A 20,279-nucleotide genomic window follows, 5' to 3' on the forward strand; every position below is an offset into this window, starting at 1 on the left:
AGATATCGGTAAGTGGACTGGAGGCAGGGCATGAAAGGGATAAGGAATCCAGTTGTTTGTGTCATCCGTTTCGGGAAAGTACATGAGTAATTGCGCACCCAACTCACTCAGGTGCTTTGCAATATCACATTTGACATTGTCCATAAGCTTGAGTTCATTTGCACACAAAACATCATAAAATGATGGAAAGACCTGTGTGTTGTCCTTGTTAATGCAAACAGAGAAGAGCTCCAACTTCTTAATCATAGCCTCAAATTTGTCCAGCACAGAGAGTCCCTGGATTCAGATCATTCAGGTGAGAAAAAACATCACCCAGTCATGTGAGAAACTCGTCATCATGCAAGCGGTCAGACAAGTGAAAATGATGGTCAGTAAAGAAAACTTTAAGCTTGTCTCGCAATAAAAAAAAAAAAACTGTCAATACTTTGCCCCTTGATAACCAGAGCACTTCTGTATGTTGTAAAAGCGTTACATGGTTGCTGCCCATATCATTGCATAGTGCAGAAAATACACCAAAGTTCAGGGGCCTTGCTTTAACAAAGTTAACCATTTTCACTGTAGTGTCCAAAACATCTTTCAAGCTGTCAGGCATTCTCTTGGCAGCAAGAACCTATCGGTGGATGCTGCAGTGTACCCAAGTGGCATTGGGAGCAAGCATTACCACTCCACTGTCTCCCTGTCATGGCTTTTGCGCCATCGGTACAGATACCAACATGAGCAGCAGCTACGTTTAGCTACTTACGGACTGTTAGTGGAATTCCCGTGAGAGAGTAATGGTTAATGTGATTGGATGTTAATTACTTGACTAGGCTACCTGTATTTGTGTTGTTATTTCGTGCTGGAGCCGCCTTATTGGGGAGATGCACGTTTGGTAGCTATGTCACAAAATTGGAAGCCAGACTACCGCGTGTTAGCGTCTGTGGACTGTTGCTGCGTTCAAAACAACTGGGAAATCTGAAATCTTCGACTTCCGACTCCAGTGCGTCCAAGACAACTGGGAACTCAGAAACGAGCTCCAACTGGGAAACATCTTTAGAATTGTCATCCAACTTGGAATTCAACATCTTTCTAAAGGTCAACATTTCCGACATGAAGAGCACTTATGTCATGATTTGATCTCGTTTTTTCCCCCCGAAGCCCAGTTGTGTTGAAAGTGCCCTTTAATTTATGCTTGAGCCCTGCCCCGCCAGAGATGACTGTTGCTAAGGACGCATTTCCCAAGCAAGATGGCTGCTGTCAAAAAACAAATAAGAAACTCTCGCTACTATGTCGGAGAAGTAAACAATCTTACCCGGAACGGTAAGTTTAGACAGTATACGCTCAAAATAACACTTATGATTTTCTTCACGATTTAAGTAATGACAACCCGTCAAATATTTGCTATAAAAAGCGTATTATCAGCATGTGCGTGAATCTGTCTATCTATCCCCACCACCATGCAGGGTTTGGCGTGTATGTGTATCCAAACAGCTTTTTTCGCTATGAGGGAGAGTGGACTAAGGGCGAAAAACATGGTGTGTATGCCCTATGTCTTTGGTAGTAACTAACTACGTTCTTTTGGTAATAGCAGAAGGTTACACTTGGCTATGTTGCTGACAATATGATTGCTGATGATATGAGAAACAACAATAAATGAAAAACATAGCTGAACCTTATGTCTAGACTTTGCTACCATGTTTGCTTGTTATATTATGATATGCAAACTATATGTTTAGGCTATGCTATCTAGCTAATCGCCGTTTGACATAGCTAATCAAACACAATTATATAATGTTGTATAAGGGAGGGAAAGCATCGGCATGTCAGGCTTTGCTTTGATGCAAACAAGATCGTTTTTACAGAGTTTTTACATTGTGATGGAGGTAAAAAAGTATGTGTAAACTCTATTGGTTGCATTGAAGCTAGGCTAGGCTATGCACTTGAATGAAACTCCAACTTTTTTATCCAGGGCATGGAAAACTCTTGATGAAAGATGGAAGTTACTACGAGGGAGAGTTTGCTCGTGGGGAAATAGAGGGGAATGGGTCAAGGTTCTGGGCAAAAACAGGTACACGCACTCACCTAGCTTCGATGGAACCAAGAGAGTTTTCACATTGTGCTGGATTCTCTTGAACAGTAAAAACTCTCTTGGTTGAATCGAAGCTAGCACTCACCTAGGTTAGTCAGTTCCAGAGCCAAATATACACTACATGGCCAAAAGTATATGGACACCCCTTCAAATTTGTGGGTTTGGCTATTTCAGCCACACCCCATGCTGACCAGTGTATAAAATTGAGCACACAGCCATGCAGTCTCCATAGACAAACATTGGCAGTAGAAGAGCTCAGTGACTTTCAATGTGGCACTGCCATTGGATGCCACCTTTCCAACAAGTCAGTTCGTCAAATTTCTTCCCTGCGAGATCTGCCTGGGTCGACTGTAAGTGCTGTTATTGTGAAATGGAAACATCTAGGAGCAACAACGGCTCAGCCGCGAAGTGGTAGGCCACACAAGCTCACAGAACGGGACTGCCGAGTGCTGAAGCCTGTAAAAATTGTCTGTCCTCGGTTGCAACACTCACTGCCGATTTCCAAACTGCAGCTGCACACAAGCCTAAGATCACCATGCGCAAAGCTCGCTGCCATTGGACATGTGGAAACATGTTCTCTGGAGTGATGAATCACGCTTCACCATCTGGCAGTACAACTGACATATCTGGGTTTGGCGGATGCCAGGAGAACTCTACCTGCCCGAATGCATAGTGCCAACTGTAAAGTTTGGTGGAGGAGCAATAATGGTCTGGGGTTGTTTTTCATGGTTCGGGCTAGGCCCCTTAGTTCCAGTGAAGGGGAATCTTAATGCTTCAGCATACAATGACATTCTAGACCATTCTGTTCTTCCAACTTTGTGGCAACAGTTTGGGGAAAGCCCTTCCCTGTTTCAGCATGACAATGCCCAACTGCACAAAGCGAGGTCCATACAGAAATGGTTTGTCGAGATAGTTGTGGAAGAGCTTGACTGGCCTGCACTGACCTGAACCCCATCGATCACCTTTGGGATGAATTGGAACGCTGACTAAGAGCCAGGCCTAATCGCCCAACATCAGTGCCTGACCTCATTAATGCTCTTGTGGCTGAATGGAAGCAATTCCCCGCAGAAATGTTCCAACATCTAGTAGAAAGCCTTCCCAGAAGAGTGGAGGCTGTTATAGCAGCAAAGGGGGACCAACGCCATATTAATGCCCATGATTTTGGAATGAGATATTCGACAAGCAGGTGTCCACATACTTTTATCCATTTGTGTGTGTGTGTGTGTGTGTGTGGTACACACATACACTCTGGTCAGTCCACTTCCTAAATTTTATAAGAATTCAGTGCTAGAAGACTGTATAAAGCATCAGAATTGTAGCCTAAAATGTAATATCAAGTAGTTTTAATGAACAAAGTATTTATGAATCTCTCAGGTGTATCCTATTCTGGCCAGTTCAGTGGAGGGGAGCTTCATGGCTATGGTGTGATGCAGAAAGGCAATGGAGAGAGATACGAGGGAGAGTTCTCCTACGGACTCCGAGATGGTGGGTAATACTAGACCTATATCCCAAAAATACATGTCCTGCACCGGAAGCAAAGTATTTTTTGCATATTTTGACATATTAGCCTATGTGCTAATATGCATCTACTGCAGCGTAAAGGAAAATATCTATAGGACTTCTCTGGGTGTGTCTGCAATGGCACCTTTATGTGGTGCAGGAAAATGCCATTGTAACAGAGTGATGCTGAGACTCAGATTTTTCACTTTAAAATGTATGCCAAACAAAAACAAATGATTGCAAAGTTAAACAAACCATACAACTATGTGAACAAGGACGACTTAACAATTTCCACTGACAATTTTACAAAAACACGTTTACTTGAAGAACAGTGCAGATGCAACGTTTGGTAACAGAATGACAGCACCAACAGCACTGTACCATTTCAGATGTAGCCAGGACTTCTGTCTGACCTTGATATGTGAAGTCAAATGTCAAGATTGTGTCATTCAATTATATTTATATCATCCAGGCAATGGGTTTCTGGTGGATAAGGATGAACAAACATACGAGGGATCATTTCATCAAAACAAGCGGCATGGTGAAGGACAAATGCATTACAGGTACAACGTTGTCCCTCTCTTGATTACGTTGCAAATGACCAGATTTCTGAGTTAGATATTACTGTCTCAAGAATGTATTGCAAGTACTAAATGTTGTTCATACCAGTCAAGATTATTCATTAGATTATGCAATTTTCATCACACTGGAAATTTGAACCCTATAGGCTGGACAAAGTTGTTTCAAACTGAAAACATACCCAGATTAAGTTTAAACATGTTCATGGACAGAAGTATGCCAAACCCAATGAGCCATCCTGTTGGAAACCAATGTCCGGTTGTTGTTCAGATGAACTCGAGATGAACTTTGCTTAATTTGACAGGAATGGGGATCAATATGAAGGAGGTTGGCTTCTGGACCAACAACAAGGCCACGGAGTGATGCGCTTTGGGGATGGATCAGTGTACGAGGTGGGTGTCCATTTTGATTTCAATTTCTTCACAATGCATGTATGTTCAGTCAAATCAAATGATTGATACATGCGTGGTTTATTTTTCTTTCTTCGATGTGATATAATGTCCAGATGACAGTTTTTATTGGGGTGTACTATTCTCGTCCTCAAACTTTTATTCCCAAAAATAAGATTTGATTTGTCCTCAAGCTGGCCACAAATAAACACGTTGCTGTTTTGAGCACCTCATAATTAGAACATATATTTAGCTGCTGTTCATCCAAATTGCCACTGCGGGTCACCATTGTATTTCTACTTAGGAGCAGATAGTATGTCAAGCATGCCGTAATTTGCACTACATCCTAGGACAGGAGTGTCAAACAAATTTTGCCCCGGGGGCCGCATTTGGTCTTCAACGAAGTCCGGAGGGCCACACTGAAAATGTGTTATATTTCCTAGCTGTGAAAATGTGCAAATGTGCAATCCTTTTGGAAAATGTCGATGCTCCTTGACTGTCTAGCTTTCATTTCAGTGATTATTTGCAAGCTGAACACAGTCAAGAAAATGTATGATTGTAAGTCCAGTATCATTTCTACACAGTTTAAATTTGGTTTTAGTCATTTTAAAGTACATCAGCGCTTCAAAACACTTCTTAAATACGCTGACTGCACAAGCGGCAGGACTTCCGGTTTGTAATTTTGCCAAATAAAATATACACATTTCATTACGTTCAGACCACATAATAGGGCAACAGTATGTGATTATACAAATATACTAATCACGATATTTCACATTGTTCATCTGCATAATTTAAATCTAACATTCATTTGCAAGAGACAAAGCCCACTTGATCAGTAGTTATTGCTCTAATATCCTTAGCTCATTCATAGACACTAACTACTGCACCTCCAGCATCTATTCATTTAAGGATTCATTAAGGTTTCTTCTGGCAAGGGAAGTTTAAGAGCCCCGATGCTTGGTCTGAACGTTAACACGCAGTTAAATTACAGCACAACTTTATAGGGTTAGGGTTCCTACACGGCCATATCTCCATGTTACCGTGCTTGTTTACGGAAGTCAGACAGAAGACAGAGGCGACCAACTGTGCTAATTAGCTATCTAGCGTGCTTGAACACCTGTGTGTAAGCGTAACTGGGAAGTGTAATGGAAGTGTAGTTAATCACTGGAGCCACACACAGCCGTATTGATCTGTGCAAACCTGCTACAGTAAGTGTATATTTTTTTATTTTAAAGATTCTTTCTCGCTGATAGGAAAGAGCTATCTCTCTATAAAGGTAAAATGTTTCAAAAACCATATCGCAATCTATGATTATTGACATTTCTAAATGTTAAAACAGAGCGTCGGGATTGTAGTCCACACTGGTAAGCGGTGTTTATAGCTGAGAACCCTTGGGATAAGGCAGAATTCCTTGTTAATGCCTTGGGTTCTCGAGAGCAATTGTATCCTATAGTGCCACTGGTGCCAATGACATCTCTAGCCTATGTGCTAATATGCATCTACTGCAGCGTTTTCCCAACTCGGTCCTCGGGACCCCAAGGGGTGCACATTTTAGTTTTTGCCCTAACACTACACAGCTGATTAAAATGATCAAACTTGATTAGTTGATTATTTGAATCAGCTGTGTAGTGCTAGGGCAAAAACCTAAATGTGCACCCCTTGGTGTCCCGAGGACCGAGTTTGGAAACCTTGATCTACTGGTATAGTGTGGCCATCTTTGAATGCATCAACGCTATTTTCTCAAACTCTTTAGGGACTATTGTGATGCGTCTAAAGACCAAATTTGAAGTGAATCTGACTTTCAGTCCTTGAGAAAAAAAAGTTTGATTATTTTCAGCATTAGTGTTACATAGTCAAAGTGAATTGTTAATAGTTTCCTTATTTTTTTAAGAAATCAATGCCAAACTTAACATGGCTCATTATGGTAATGTCGCTGTTGACCCTAAAAAGTTGATAGGCCATTGTGAAGTGGATTTACAAAGGATTTAAATGCACACGTAAAATCAGATTTTCTGATTTATCAATAACTCTTATCCAATCCCTTAGCTTTTTTCAAAGTAAGTTACGATATGTACCATGAAGAGAAACAAAATGGTGCAGTTTCGGGCCGTGTGGCGGAAAGTGATGCGGGCGCTGGAGATGGGGGTGTGATGATGTTGTCGTTTGTATGTGTATATTTTGTATTGTTTATAAAATAAAATCTTATAAAAAAAAAAAATATGTACCATGGGCATACATACCGAATTTGGACTTATGGCTCATGACAATTTGTTTTTGAAAGATTTTCAAAAATGGCCAAGATGGAGGAAAATCAAACCTGACGGACCTTTCGGAAAATATGTTCAGCATGAGTAAAGACACCTACATACGAAGTTTCAAGTCTCTAGGTCAAATGAGACAGCAGGTATGAGGGTTTAATGGTAGACTTGGCGATATGACGTAGATTCAGAAAGTAAATAGCGTAGTGGCTCAATTTCCAGAACAACAACTAGCGTTGAAGCGCAAGGCCAACTGTGGAGATGGGAGAACCTTCCAGGAGGACAACCATCTCTACAGAACTCCACTAATCAGGCCTCTATGGTAGAGTGGCTAGATGGAAGGCACTCCTCAGTAAAAGGCACATGACAGCCTTCTTGGAGTTTGCTGGTCCCTAAAGGACTCTGACCATAAGAAACAAGATTCTCTGGTCTGATGAAACCAAGATTGTACTCTTTGGTCTGAATGACAAGCGTTACATCTGGAGGAAACCTGGCACCATCCCTACAATGAAGCATGATGGTGGCAGCATCATGCTGTGGGGATGTTTTTCAGCGGCAGGGACTGGGAGTCATGATCGAGTGAAAGATGAACGGAGCAAAGTACAGAGAGATCCTTTATGAAGTCCTGAGCGCCCTGGAGCAGGTTTTCAGACTGGCGTGAAGGTTCACCTTCCAACAGGACTATGACCTTAAGCACACAGCCAAGGTAATGCAGGAGTGGCATCGGGACAGGTCTCAATGTCCTTGAGTGGCCCAGACTTGAACCCGATCGAACATCTCTGGAGAGACCTGAAAATAGCTGTGCAGCGAAGCTCCCCATCCAACCTGACAGAGCTTGAGAGGATCTGCAGAGAAAAATGGGAGAAACTCCCCAAGTACAGGTGTGCCAAGCTTGTAGCGTCTTACCCATGAAGACTTGAGGCTGTAATCGCTGCCAAAGGTGCAAAAAATGTGCTAAAAGTTCGAAAAACCTGTTTTTGCTTCGTCATTATGGGGTATTGTGTGTAGATTGAACAGGGGACAAAAAAACAATTTAAACTATTTTAGAATAAGGCTGTAAGGTAGCAAAATGTGGAAAATTCAAGGGGTCTGAATACTTTCAGAAAGCACTGTATATACGTTTTATTGAAACAATTGAATAGTTTGTTTAAAATGTGTACAGTGAAAATAGCCCTGTACCCTACAGTAACTACCTACATTCACAGTAAACACAACTACAGTTGTTTGGATATTTACCCCCACCTAACCCTCGATCCAGTGTTTCTATTAAAATCTAAAGGAAACATATCTCTCCTCTGTGACCTGAACTTGAACTTTGTAATGAGTTGCAGGACTCATTGATTTAGAACTGGCAGCAGGCTGTGGCTATGGGGAGCCAGGGGGGGTAGAGACCCAGGAAAGACAAGTATTGACTATTCACCACACAGCTTCTTGACAGCTGCGCTAAGCCAGCACTAAACTTCCAACCAGAGAGAGAGAGAGAGGAAGAGAGAGAGACTGCCTAAGCAGATGACGCCATAATCCAAGTCGATTTCACCTATGACATGAAAAGTCTGATTATTGATGATTATGAATGTGGAAATATTATGTGCTTTGAAATGATCTAGCCTATATGCTGTCAACTGAAAGCATAGGGGTGAAGATCATTTTTCATTTACAAAGATAACGAACAACGTAGTTCACCAACATGAACTCATTGATATATGTGACGGTTGTCCAAAAGACACAAAGGTTGCAGTCAAACCTCTAGTTCTTCCCCTTGGTACTGTAGGTCATCAAAATTCCCACTGAACATGGTCCAGCAGCAATTACAGCTTTATTTCTTTACTGTATCCTGTTGAACAACTTTCTATCTACAACACCTCTCAAGGCCTCAAGACATTCAAAGGTTATGATTGATGTAAATCGTGATTTATTTTCTTTAGGTTTATTAAAGGAAATGGTGCATACTGTAGAATACCCATGGTAGTCTCTCTGTCTCTCTCTCTCGCTGTCTCTCACTGAGCAGTGGCCTAGTTTTTCTCTGCACATTTATGCCTGTGCCATAGCCTTAGGCCTGTCGATGCGATCAGAATTAGAAATTCTAATGGACGTGTCACCACTTTGAAGTAGTGTTCGAGAGCTTTGAGTCTGGAGCTCCCTTGGATCTGCCAGGCAAAGTCTGTGCATTGATCCCCCTGAATTTGTTTGACTTTGACACTCTTTCTCTGTCTCCCTTTCCCCCACTCTCTCTCGCCCACTCTCTCTCGCTCTCTTACTTTCTTTCTCTCACTCACTCTCCCCCCTCTGTCTCTCTCTCTCTCACATGCGCATGCACACACACACACACACATACACACACGCACCTGCATGCACACACACACACACACACACACACACACACACACACACACACACTCCTCCCCTCTTATCTCAGAGGTATTGCTTTCAGCGTCTCCTGATGTACGTCTTCCTTGTTTCTTAACGAGTTGTATACTAAGAATAGTACAGTAGTATAAATATGATGCCTCAAACCTAAAATACAATCTCCTTAAAAGGGCCAATGGCGTAATAACCTCTTCAACGGCCAGGGGACCATGATCCACTGTTCTGGGATTATCTATGAGGGGGTGTGGACCAACGGCAGACCGCTAGGTAAGTAGGACCGCAATATACCTACAAACATATTCACACACACAGCCTGGGTGTCAGGAGGTTTTCCAAGTCCCAAATCAACCCCTAGACTCTACCCCTAAAGGGTGAGAGCTTATTGGCCTTTTAACAAGACTAGACTAATGGCTCTGGCCCAGTCCAAGAAGACAGTGGCTGCATCCCAGATTATTCCCTATTTAGTGCACTACTTTTGACAATAACACTATGGGCCCTGGTCAAAAGTAGTGCACTTAAAAGGGCATAGGGTGCCATTTGGGATGCAAATTTAACCTTTTACTGCAGTGGGCTAAATCAGGGTCACACAGTATTTCTTGGTTGTTTTAAACAAGTCTACTTTGAATCAAAAGTATATACCTCACACACATGGTTATGGGCTTTAAAAAAGAAGACATCTGTACCATGTCAGATATAGAGTGTATTCAATTTTGAGTTTGCATCCCAATATTACACTTAATATACACTGAACAAAAATATAAACGCAACAATTTCAAAGACTTACAGTTCATATAAGGAAATCAGTCAATTTAAATAAATTCATTAGCCCCTTATCTATGGATTTCATATGACTGAGAATACAGATATGCATCTGTTGGTCACGGATATCTAAATAAAAAAGTAGGGGCGTGGATCAGAAAACCAGTCAGTATCTGGTGTGACCACGATTTGCCTCATGCAGCGCAACACATCTCCTTCGCATAGAGTTGATCAGGCTGTTGATTGTGGCCTGTGGAATGTTGTCCCACTCCTCTTCAATGGCTGTGCGAAGTTGCTGAAAATTGGCGTAACCTTGAACACGCTGTCGTACACGTTGATCCAGAGCATCCCAAACATGCTCAATGGGTGTCCTGTCTGATGAGCATGCAGGCCATGGAAGAACTGGGACATTTTCAGCTTCCAGGAATTGTGTACAGATCCTTGCAACATGGGACTGTGCATTATCATGCTGAAACATGAGGTGATGGCGGCAGATGAATTGCACGACACTGGGCCTCAGGATCTCCTCACGGTATCGCTGCATTCAAATTGCCATTGATAAAATGCAATTGTGTTCGTTGTCCGTAGCCTATGCCTGCCCATACCATAACCCTGACGCCACCATAGGGCAGGCACTCTGTTCACAACATTGACATCAGCAAACCGCTCGCCAACATGGCACCATACATGCTGTCTGCCATCTGCCCGGTACAGTTGAAACCGGGATTCATCCACGAAGAGCACACTTCTCCAGCGTACCAGTGACCATCGAAGGTGAGCACTTCCCCATTGAAGTCGGTTACGACACCGAACTGCAGTCAGGTCAAGACCCTGGTGAGGACGATGAGCACGCAGATGAGCTTCCCTGAGACGGTTTCTAGCAGTTTGTGCAGAAATTCTTCGGTTGTGCAAACCCACAGTTATATCAGCTGTCCGGGTGGCTGGTGTCAGATGGTCCCGCAGGTGAAGAAGCTGGATGTGGAGGTCCTGGACTGGGTTACATGTGCTTCTGCGGTTGTGAGGCCAGTTGGACGTCATTTTGAATTCTCTAAAACGACATTGGAGCGGCTTAGGGTGGAGAAATGAACATTACAATCTCTAGAAACAGCTCTGGTGGACATTCCTGCAGTCAGCATGCCAATTGCACGATCCATCAAAGCTTGAGACATCTTGGCATTGTGTTGTGACAAAACTGCACATTTTAGTGGCCTTTTATTGTCCCCAGCACAAGGTTTAATCAGCTTCTTGATATGCCAAACCTGTCATGTGGATGGATTTTCTTGGGAAAGGAGAAATGCTCACAAACAGTAATGTAAACAAATGTGTGCACAACATTTGAGAGAATAAGCTTTTTCTGGGATCTTTTATTTCAGCTCATGAAACATGGGACCAACACTTTACATGTTGCATTTATATTTTTGTTCACTGTACATCACAAAAGACTGAAATATAACAAAACCGTTTGAAATAGAAACACCAGATTTTCGGCTGTTGTTTTTAGTGCGGGCTCTGGTGAAAAGTAGTGCACTATATAGGGAATAGGGTGCCATTTGGGATAGCCAGCGACAAAGCAGGAACAGTATGTTACCTACCTAGGCTAACCTATCCCGTACATGACAGACACGAGCCTGTCGACCATACACTGCACCTTGTACAGTAGACTGAGTAGGTCATTGATTTAGCTGGTTTTTGGCCTTGAATTATGATCAGTCTATTCCTTGCCATAACAAAATCCTGGGATGTGTGCTGTTGTCATGGACATCGTCAGGCATGCACAGCAACATTTTTCCATCCAGAAATATCTAAGGAGCGTCCATGATGATGTGCGTCTCCTGATTGGTTTTTCGATGACAACTATAACTATACCATTGTTACATCTCGACGCTCTGCATCCTTCATATTCGTACTTCAATAAATAAAGCGTCCTCCTAATGGTTACTCTGTCCTCAGCCATTTCACAAACCACCATATTACACACCACTCAGACTGTGGAGTGGATCACATTGTCATTGTCACAGATCAAACCTGAGGCTTATTTAGGAAGGCGGAACGTTACAGAAAGTTTAGCTATAAATACATAATGTAGAAAATACTTTTGCCTTCGTCACTATGAGCTACATCGAAGCGACCCTCCGGAAACACACCCAAGAATGTATACAGTAATACGTCTAGTTAGGCTCAGCCCTTTTTCTTTTTTCTCTGTGGCTGACTGGCTGAGTGGTTAACTGGCTGAGGGAGGAGGGAGGGATTCGTATTGAGTGTGCCTACTAGTGCCTACTGATGTTTTAAGACATTCCATAGTCCTGCCTGCTGCAGACATCCACAGGTTGATCCCCCTCTGGTCGGTGTTGGGCTAGTTGCAAGACCCTGGACAGGTGTTGGACTGGGACTAGGAGAGGGGGGGGGTGGGGTGAGTGATGGGGGGGAGCAGAGCATGTGAGCAGAGTTGAGCGGTAGGAAAACCCACTCATCGTTTATGGAGCGGTCTTTGCACACCGCTACGGGGCTCAACGGCCTTTCTCCTGCTCTGCTAAAAAATCAATCACCACTCACAGAAAAAAACTGGCACTTTTAAATAAATGTAAAAAAATTATTTAACAAACACTTTTGTGACTATCGTAAGAAGCTTCAACACTTCAACAACTACTTGCTTTTTCTCTAATCTATTAATGATCAGATACTTCAGTTTTCACTGTGGCTCTGTTGTGTTTACATTTGACAGTTTATAGAAAACTTTAGCACCGTTACAAACTTAGACTCCTCTTTTATACAGTTCTGGAGCTGCGGAATGCACTCATTCGTTGTCTTGCTATCAATTACATAGGCTGTGTGACCTATTTCTTGGTCGATTCATATCAACATCTCTGCGCATTAGTGGTGTGGTAGGCTAAATAAATACATCAGAACAGGCATAATTAAAAGAACAATGATGAAGGAAATGAAAAATGCTGGGCCAAGCATGACCAAAGCTGGTGGCTGAGTGGGACCGGAGCGAGAGAGAAGGCCAAATCTCAAATTTTTTGAAAATCCAGCCAATCTACACACGCTCCGCTCCTCTCCGCCCACATCCTCTGAGGCTGAGAGGAAATGGCATTCCTCTGGAAAGCATGCAGGTAGGGATCTGGAACTTAAGCATTGTAAAAAAGGCTGGCCCTCTTGTTTGTTCATGTATGCCTTTTTGTATTGCCATATTATCATTAGCCGACTGCATTGCTACCGGTGTCCGCGTGAGTGTGTGTGTGGTGGTGACCAAGTTACTGTAAGGGGCCTCAACATCACGTTCTAACCGTGAGCAGATTTTAGTGAATCAGTTCAAGTGTACTAGCGGGTAAGGGCATTCACAGCTGACCGCTAAGACGAGCTCCAGCTAGCCATTTTTCATGGTCCTTAGAGCCTGATTTAGCATCCAACTGTGTTTTTCATGGTCCTTTATATAGCTGGATTCTGACCTGCTATAGTTTTGATGTTGAGGTACCCCGAAGAGGACTTTGTGCGTCTCACCACGAGACACCTGTCACCACCCACCTCAGCCCATACTGCCACAAGAAGCCGTCACGCACCTGAGGGGGATGAACTGCGAGGCCTTACACCCCTCTTTCATCCAAAATACTACAAGCCCTGCATCAGGCCTCCTCATTGATCATTGAGTGGAGTGATCACACCCTCTCCAGTTGGGGGATGCAGAGAGACTGTGAGGAGCTGCTCTATGAGAGGGAAGAGTCACCACCGCGGGATCACCGCCACTAATCTCCTGACTACCCCCCCCCCCCCCCCCCCCCCCCCCCGCCCCACTTAGAACCATCGTCAACGCCACGGGAGCACCATCACCGCCTCTACTCCCTGAGTTGGCTAGGCTACTCCCCTGAGAAACACTACACCGGGGCCCCCGGCCTCAGCGTTCATCTCCACGGTACTGTTGGGACTTCCACTATATCCCAAGGTAGCCTAGCTACTCACCAGATTGACGTCACTCCAGGCCCTCCCGGTTGGAGCATACTCCATATCTACCAGAACATCGGGAGCACCACACACTTCTCTAAAAGCTAAATGGAGCCTGGAGTCCAATCAATGAGACGAGATTGGAGATGTTGGTTAGAGCTGCCTTGCCCTATAAAAAAACACTCAAAAAATTTGAGTTTGCTATTCACAAGAAGCATTACTTGATGTGAACCATACCTCGAACAAAAGATCTCAGAAGACCTGAGATTAAGAATTGTTGACTTGCATAAAGCTGGAAAGGGTTACAAAAGTATCTCTAAAAGCCTTGATGTTCATCAGTCCACGGTAAGACAAATTGTCTATAAATGGAGAAAGTTCAGCACTGTTGCTACTGTCCCTAGGAGTGGCCGTCCTGCGAAGATGACTGCAAGAGCACAGCGCAGCATGCTCAATGAGGTTAAGAAGAATCCTAGAGTGTCAGTTAAAGACTTACAGAAATCTCTGGAAGATGCTAACATCTCGGTTGATGGGTCTACGATACATAAAACACTAAACAAGAATGGTGTTCATGGGAGGATACCACGGAAGAAGACACTGTTGTCCAGAAAAAGCATTACTGCACGTCTGAAGTTTGCAAAAGTGCACCTGCATGTTCCACAGCGCTACTGGCAAAATATTCTGTGGACAGATTAAACTACAGTTGAGTTGTTTGGAAGGAACACACAACACTATGGGTGGAGAAAAAAAGGCACAGCACACCAACATCAAAACCTCATCCCAACTGTAAAGTATGGTGGAGGAAGCATCATGGTTTGGGGCTACTTTTCTGCCTCAGGGCCTGGACAGCTTGCTCTAATAGACAGAAAAAAGAATTCCCAAGTTTATCAAGACATTTTGCAGGAGAATGTTAGGCTATCTGTCCACCAATTGAAGCTCAACAGAAGTTGGGTGACGCAACAGGACAACGACCCAAAACGCAGAAGTAAATCAATAACAGAATGGCTTCAACAGAAGAAAATACGCCTTCTGGAGTGGCCCAGTCAGAGTCCTGACCTCAACCCGATTGAGATGCTGTGGCATGACCTCAAGAGAATAGTTCACACCAGACATCCCAAGAATATTGCTGAACTGAAACAGTTTTGTAAAGAGGAATGGTGCAAAATTCCTCCTTACCGTTGTGCAGGTCTGATCCGCATCTACAGAAAACGTTTGGCTGAGGTTATTGCTGCCAAAGGAGGGTCAACCAGTTATTAAATCCAAGGGTTCACATACTTTTCCCACCCTGCACTGTGAATGTTTACACGGTTTGTTCAATAAAGACATGAACACTTATAATTGTTTGTGCCTATTGTTGTGACCTAGATGAAGATCAGATCAAATTTAATGACCAATTTATGCAGAAATCCAGGTATTTCCAAAGGGTTCTCATACTTTTTCTTGCCACTGTATGCAGTGGGTTAAACAGTATGTAAACATTATTAAAGTGACCAGTGTTCATGACTATGTAGGGCAGCAGTCTCTAAGGTGTAGGGTTGAGTGCCAGGTGATAGCTGCCTAGTAACAGTGACTAAAGTTCAGGGCAGGGTACTGGGCGGAGGCCAGCTAGTGGGGACTATTTATTATCAGACTGTTATAGCAGCAAAGAGGGGACAAACTCCATATTAATGGCCATGATTTTGGAATGAGATGTTTGACGAGCAGGTGTCCACATACATTTGGTCATCTAGTGTATGTTGGTGTGTGCAATGTCTGACCCTAGCAGGATTAGGCCGAGTTGTTAGGTTTGAGAGTTTGTTTTGTCATGCTTTGCTTATAGCTAATGCTAGTGCTATTGTTTGTTCATGCATGCCTTTTTGTATTTCCATATTATCATTTGCCTACTGCATTGCTACCTGTGTTAAGTGGCCATTAACTGTTATATTTGTAGTGTCTATATCACATGCATACCTCAGTGATTTCTATCGGTTTTTTTTTTATGGTACTGTTAGCAGGCTGCCGTTGCATAGTGTCTGCAGCTTTCCGACCCTATCCAGCCTGCTCTCGTGCTCTAGCACATGTGCAGTAGGCCAAGCCATCAGATGAACATCTGTAGCCAGGCCTGAGAGAGAACCATAAATCTTAATAACCCTAGGCTCAGTTCTCTCCCCCTCACTGGCAATAAGTTTACATCGCTGATGTGTGAATGTTATACTATAGCAGTCCTTGTTAGAACATCATGCTTTCTGTTTGCACATATTGTTATTGCATTCTTAATTATGTAGAGTCCACCTTTTACTATTGCATGATGTATATTTATCTCAGTGGTCTCTTAGAAATGGATCCTAATGATTGTTTTACTCTGCCTTTCCCTGTTAGAACGCAATGTTGAGGCCCATTACTGTAACTTGGTCACCACCACATACCATGCATATAAAACATCTTCAAATGGAAGCAGCAGTGTGTGTGTGTGTGTGTGTGTGTGTGTGTGTGTGTGTGTGTGTGTGTGTGTGTGTGTGTGTGTGTGTGTGTGTGTGTGTGTGTGTGTGTGTGGTGACCAAGTTGCAGTAATGGGCCTCAACACCCGTTCTAACCGGACAGCACTATAGTGGGTAGAACCAATCAGCATTAAGGACTAGCGGGTGAGGGAATATCCAGCCAACTGCTCAGACCAGCTCTAGGTAGCTGTTTTTTTTCAAGCAGGCTTGACGTCTCCTCTCCTTGGCAGGCTGCTGCTGCTCAGGGTGAGGCAGGTGTGGAGTGAAGGTGGGGGGGATCACTCCCATCGGGGGATTTCCTGTGTGTGTGTGCGTGCATGTGTACATGCACATGTTGGAGGAGGCAGGTTACTTACGCCTGATTCATTTGAACCAGCACTGAGCTGACAAGGGTGTAAATTGCTCCGATTAGGATTCTGAAGATTGTGGCATCTGTTTACTCTTCTCGGTAATGCCTGCTGTCAACGAGGAGCCATCGCTTCCAACGTTATTGATCTACCACTCTTCTCTGCCCGTTGTTTTCACCAGGTGCCCAACACAGGGGTGATCATCTCCAATCATAAGACTACTATGCATCGCGCCCTGCGTTGAATGCTAATGCCCATCGTGGATAGAACACACAGTGCTTCTTGGCACTAGGAGATGGCAGATTTCTGATTTCTGAGTGCTGCCCACTACTGAATGCTAAGCCAGTGTACCGTCCTGCATGGCAATGCACCACACACAACTTCTTGGGCCCATATTAATAACGTCTCAGAGTGCTGATCTAGGATCAGGCCCATGTAATCGTGTTCATTATGATCACGACTGTGGCAAGGCAACGCTGTTCCTAGATAAGCACTCCTACTTCGAGATGCTTTCTGAATACAGGCCCAGCTCTTCGACTTTTGGCGTCTGTTTTTGTTCTTGGTAGATTTGAAGCGGCGGTACATGAGTGTACATGACGTGGCGTGATGACTTCCTTGACATGACATGACAAGGTTTGTTAATGGAGTCGTCTGATCTGCATGCCAACTAATGGGTGGGGATGGGATGTAGTTGGGGATCTATTCATGAGGTGGGACCTGGCAGGCGCTTCGAGACGACTCAGAACAGTGACATATGCTAATTACCTATCCTACTGAGGGCAGAGAGAGAGAGGAGAAGGGGAGAGAGAGAAACCAACAGAGGGAGAGAAAGAAAAATAGTTTACTCAAACTAGAGAGTGAGGGGAGAGAGCGAGAGAAAGAGCGAGAGAGCTAGTTTCCTTTTGTTATACACTAACACGTTGACCTGTCTCAGCGTAGCTCCGATCAAGGGGTTTTAATGAGAGCGTGGTTTTGGATGTCGAGTGGTATTGAAAAGAAGTCTCTTTGGTGATGTGGTGCATGGAAAACTGAATGGCCTTGATTATTCATTGAAGCCCATTTGTATACCACGGCAGGTGGCGCTTCGAAAGTTGTAATAGAGGGAGGAGATGTCTTGGAGGTCTTCCAAGAGACTCCATTTTGTGTGGAAGTGCAACTGCAGACGGAGGTGGGAGAGAAGGCAACGGGTGAGACACAAAATGGACGCCAGATAGGAATATCACAAGAGTTTACTTTACGGTTACCAGGGTTGGGGATTGGGTCAATTTCAATTCAGTAAATTGAGGAAAATTCTAAACTGACTGTTACACAAAAATGCAGTTTTAAAAAATACAATGTGTACATCTGATTGAGAAGTGTGAACTGTAAACCGTGAACTGTAAACCATGTACAATCTCTTCTATTTCCAGGTGAAAATGGCAGAGTCTTACAAATATCCACTGCTATCAGACTCTGTGGTCTCTCCCTGTCAACAACTCCAGCGAGCCTGCTGAAGATGATGGAAGACATCAAGGAAACACCCATCCCCACACCATTGTAGGATATGCCAATCAAATAATTAAATAGAAAATGTATCCCTGACCAAGATGCCTGCCTTTATCAGAACATAAGAGCAGGGATGGGCAACAGGTGGATGCGGCCGGCAAGCCCATTAAATACAGCCGGCGGTCAATTTAGTAAATATAAATAAATTGGGGAAACAACACTTGAACTTCTAAAAGCTGATTATAATTATTTTTTGAATGGACCAATGTATTTTGAAATAACTGTCCTTTTTTTCCATTCTGCAAATGCATTTTTACATTTTTACGGTCCACATTTGTTTTTGCGTCACTGTTCAATTTCCAAGTCTCGATGTGGTCCTCGAGCCTTGACATTGCCTATCCCTGCTCTAGAGCTATGCAGGTCAATGACATTATCCACTCCGGTGTAATTTCTATGACGCAACTTTATTCCAACGTAGTTCCATGTTTCCACTGCTTCCGCCATGCCCATGTTTGTTAATCTTTTTTTTGTCCCATGGTTGGCAGGATGTGCTGTGTTTGAATTGCATGGTCTCTAGTTCTCTTGGCATAGCCTAGAGATTGGGAGCTGTGTGGATTACACGGATGTGTCATCTCTCTGTTTTCATTCTTTTTCATTCACTCGCTCTGTCACACTCTTTTTCTACCCCTTCTACGCCTTTCTCTCTACCTATTTCTTCTCGCTCCCTCTTTTTCTCACTCTCTCCCCCTCTTCCTATTTTATATCTATTTCTCTCCCCCCACTCAGTGGCTTTCAGGTTGTCAGCTACCCTTTGATGGAGAGAGCCTTTGGAAGCCAGGTCATAGACACTGCAGCCCCCCTAGCCGTGGCTGCGGTGGCTGCTAAATCGGGCTCAGCGCAGGCTGACTCGCCACTGCTTCTCGAGGGCGAGTGGGAGTCTGGAAGCGGATCAGACGGGCTGCCACTCATGGGGGGCACCCCCAGCTACCTGGATGGTAAGGGATAGCGAGATAGTCACGGAAAGTCATTCGCCACGCCACCCTTTATTTCTCTCTCGCGCTGTTTACTGGGCCTTCTGTTATTTGTACACACACTCACTCACTCACTCACTCACTCACTCACTCACTCACTCACTCACTCACTCACTCACTCACTCTCTCTTTCTCTCTCTCACTCTGTCTCTATTTTTCTATATTTCTCTTGCTTTCTCTTTCTCTCTTTAAAAAAACATGGCTTCTTTATAGGAGATGCCTGGAGAGCAGAGTCTCTACCAGTATGTGTGCCTATAAAGATGTCTTTAATGTTTTGGCTGCTGTAATGTACTTTGCTTAGGATTTTCCTCAGGGAGGTCCCATTTTATGGAGCGTTTCAAGTCTTCACAGACATCTCAATCAGCTACAGAGGTCTTGGCAGTAAAATGTTGTGTTTGATGAAGCAAAAACGAAATGTCTTAATTTGTTTAATTAATCGCAAACACAGGATAGACTTTGTCTTTCTTATAGAAAAGCTTGTGAACAAACACGAATAATCATATTTGTCGTATCCACTCACTACCATACCATGTGTCATTGACACTGTTTTAACCAATAGATTATTAAATTGTTCAAGCCATCGCGACATGCGACCTATCACATCTAAGTTGCCCCCTTTTAAAAAAAGGCTCTCCGCAATTCAGACGCCAATTCAGACGCTATTTTATCAACAGCATTAATCTCAGCTAAATGCCACTTTAACCTTAAGCTGCTGTTCCACCCCACTCACCATGCTACCAGCCCATCCCATCACCCTGACTCCGGGAGCTAGCGCGCCGCCCCTCGCTTACCGTTAGAATTCTTGAGACAATTACCTTGGCAGGCAGGATGTAGGGGTGATAAATATTTCATACGGGCGTCCATTAAAGACACAAGAGGCTCCTCTTCATCGAGATGAGAGACCAGGCCTCTCGCTGTCTAGAATGTTAATGATTGTGTAGTGCAGTGGTAGAAGGGTGTGTGTGTGTGTGTGTGTGTGTGTGTGTGTGTGTGTGTGTGTGTGTGTGTGTGTGTGTGTGTGTGTGTGTGTGTGTGTAGGAGGGTCGAAGGGAGAAGGCGGAGGATCAGTGATATTCCAAA

General features: G+C 43.8%; 1 protein-coding gene across 4 annotated transcripts in view; it reads left to right on the forward strand.

Annotated features, from left to right (window-relative positions):
• The first annotated feature begins 916 nt into the window (after positions 1 to 916).
• The window catches only part of LOC115168949 (MORN repeat-containing protein 1), a 96,140-nt gene continuing 76,777 nt past the window's right edge, over positions 917 to 20,279 (forward strand). The window contains exons 1-10 of one of the 4 annotated variants that reach the window (XM_029724508.1): positions 917 to 1,299; positions 1,443 to 1,514; positions 1,949 to 2,047; positions 3,443 to 3,553; positions 4,041 to 4,131; positions 4,452 to 4,539; positions 9,335 to 9,431; positions 17,760 to 17,870; positions 18,093 to 18,219; positions 18,955 to 19,163. In XM_029724508.1, the coding sequence (XP_029580368.1) occupies positions 1,227 to 1,299; positions 1,443 to 1,514; positions 1,949 to 2,047; positions 3,443 to 3,553; positions 4,041 to 4,131; positions 4,452 to 4,539; positions 9,335 to 9,431; positions 17,760 to 17,870; positions 18,093 to 18,219; positions 18,955 to 19,163 (1,078 nt within the window). In that variant the 5' untranslated portion in view covers positions 917 to 1,226. The remainder of the gene's footprint in view (positions 1,300 to 1,442; positions 1,515 to 1,948; positions 2,048 to 3,442; positions 3,554 to 4,040; positions 4,132 to 4,451; positions 4,540 to 9,334; positions 9,432 to 17,759; positions 17,871 to 18,092; positions 18,220 to 18,954; positions 19,164 to 20,279) is intronic. The other 3 variants (XM_029724504.1, XM_029724506.1, XM_029724507.1) reach the window with 3 other exon arrangements.

This window comes from Salmo trutta, chromosome 30 (genome assembly GCF_901001165.1).
Source record: "Salmo trutta chromosome 30, fSalTru1.1, whole genome shotgun sequence".
NCBI classification, from domain to species: Eukaryota; Metazoa; Chordata; class Actinopteri; order Salmoniformes; family Salmonidae; genus Salmo; species Salmo trutta.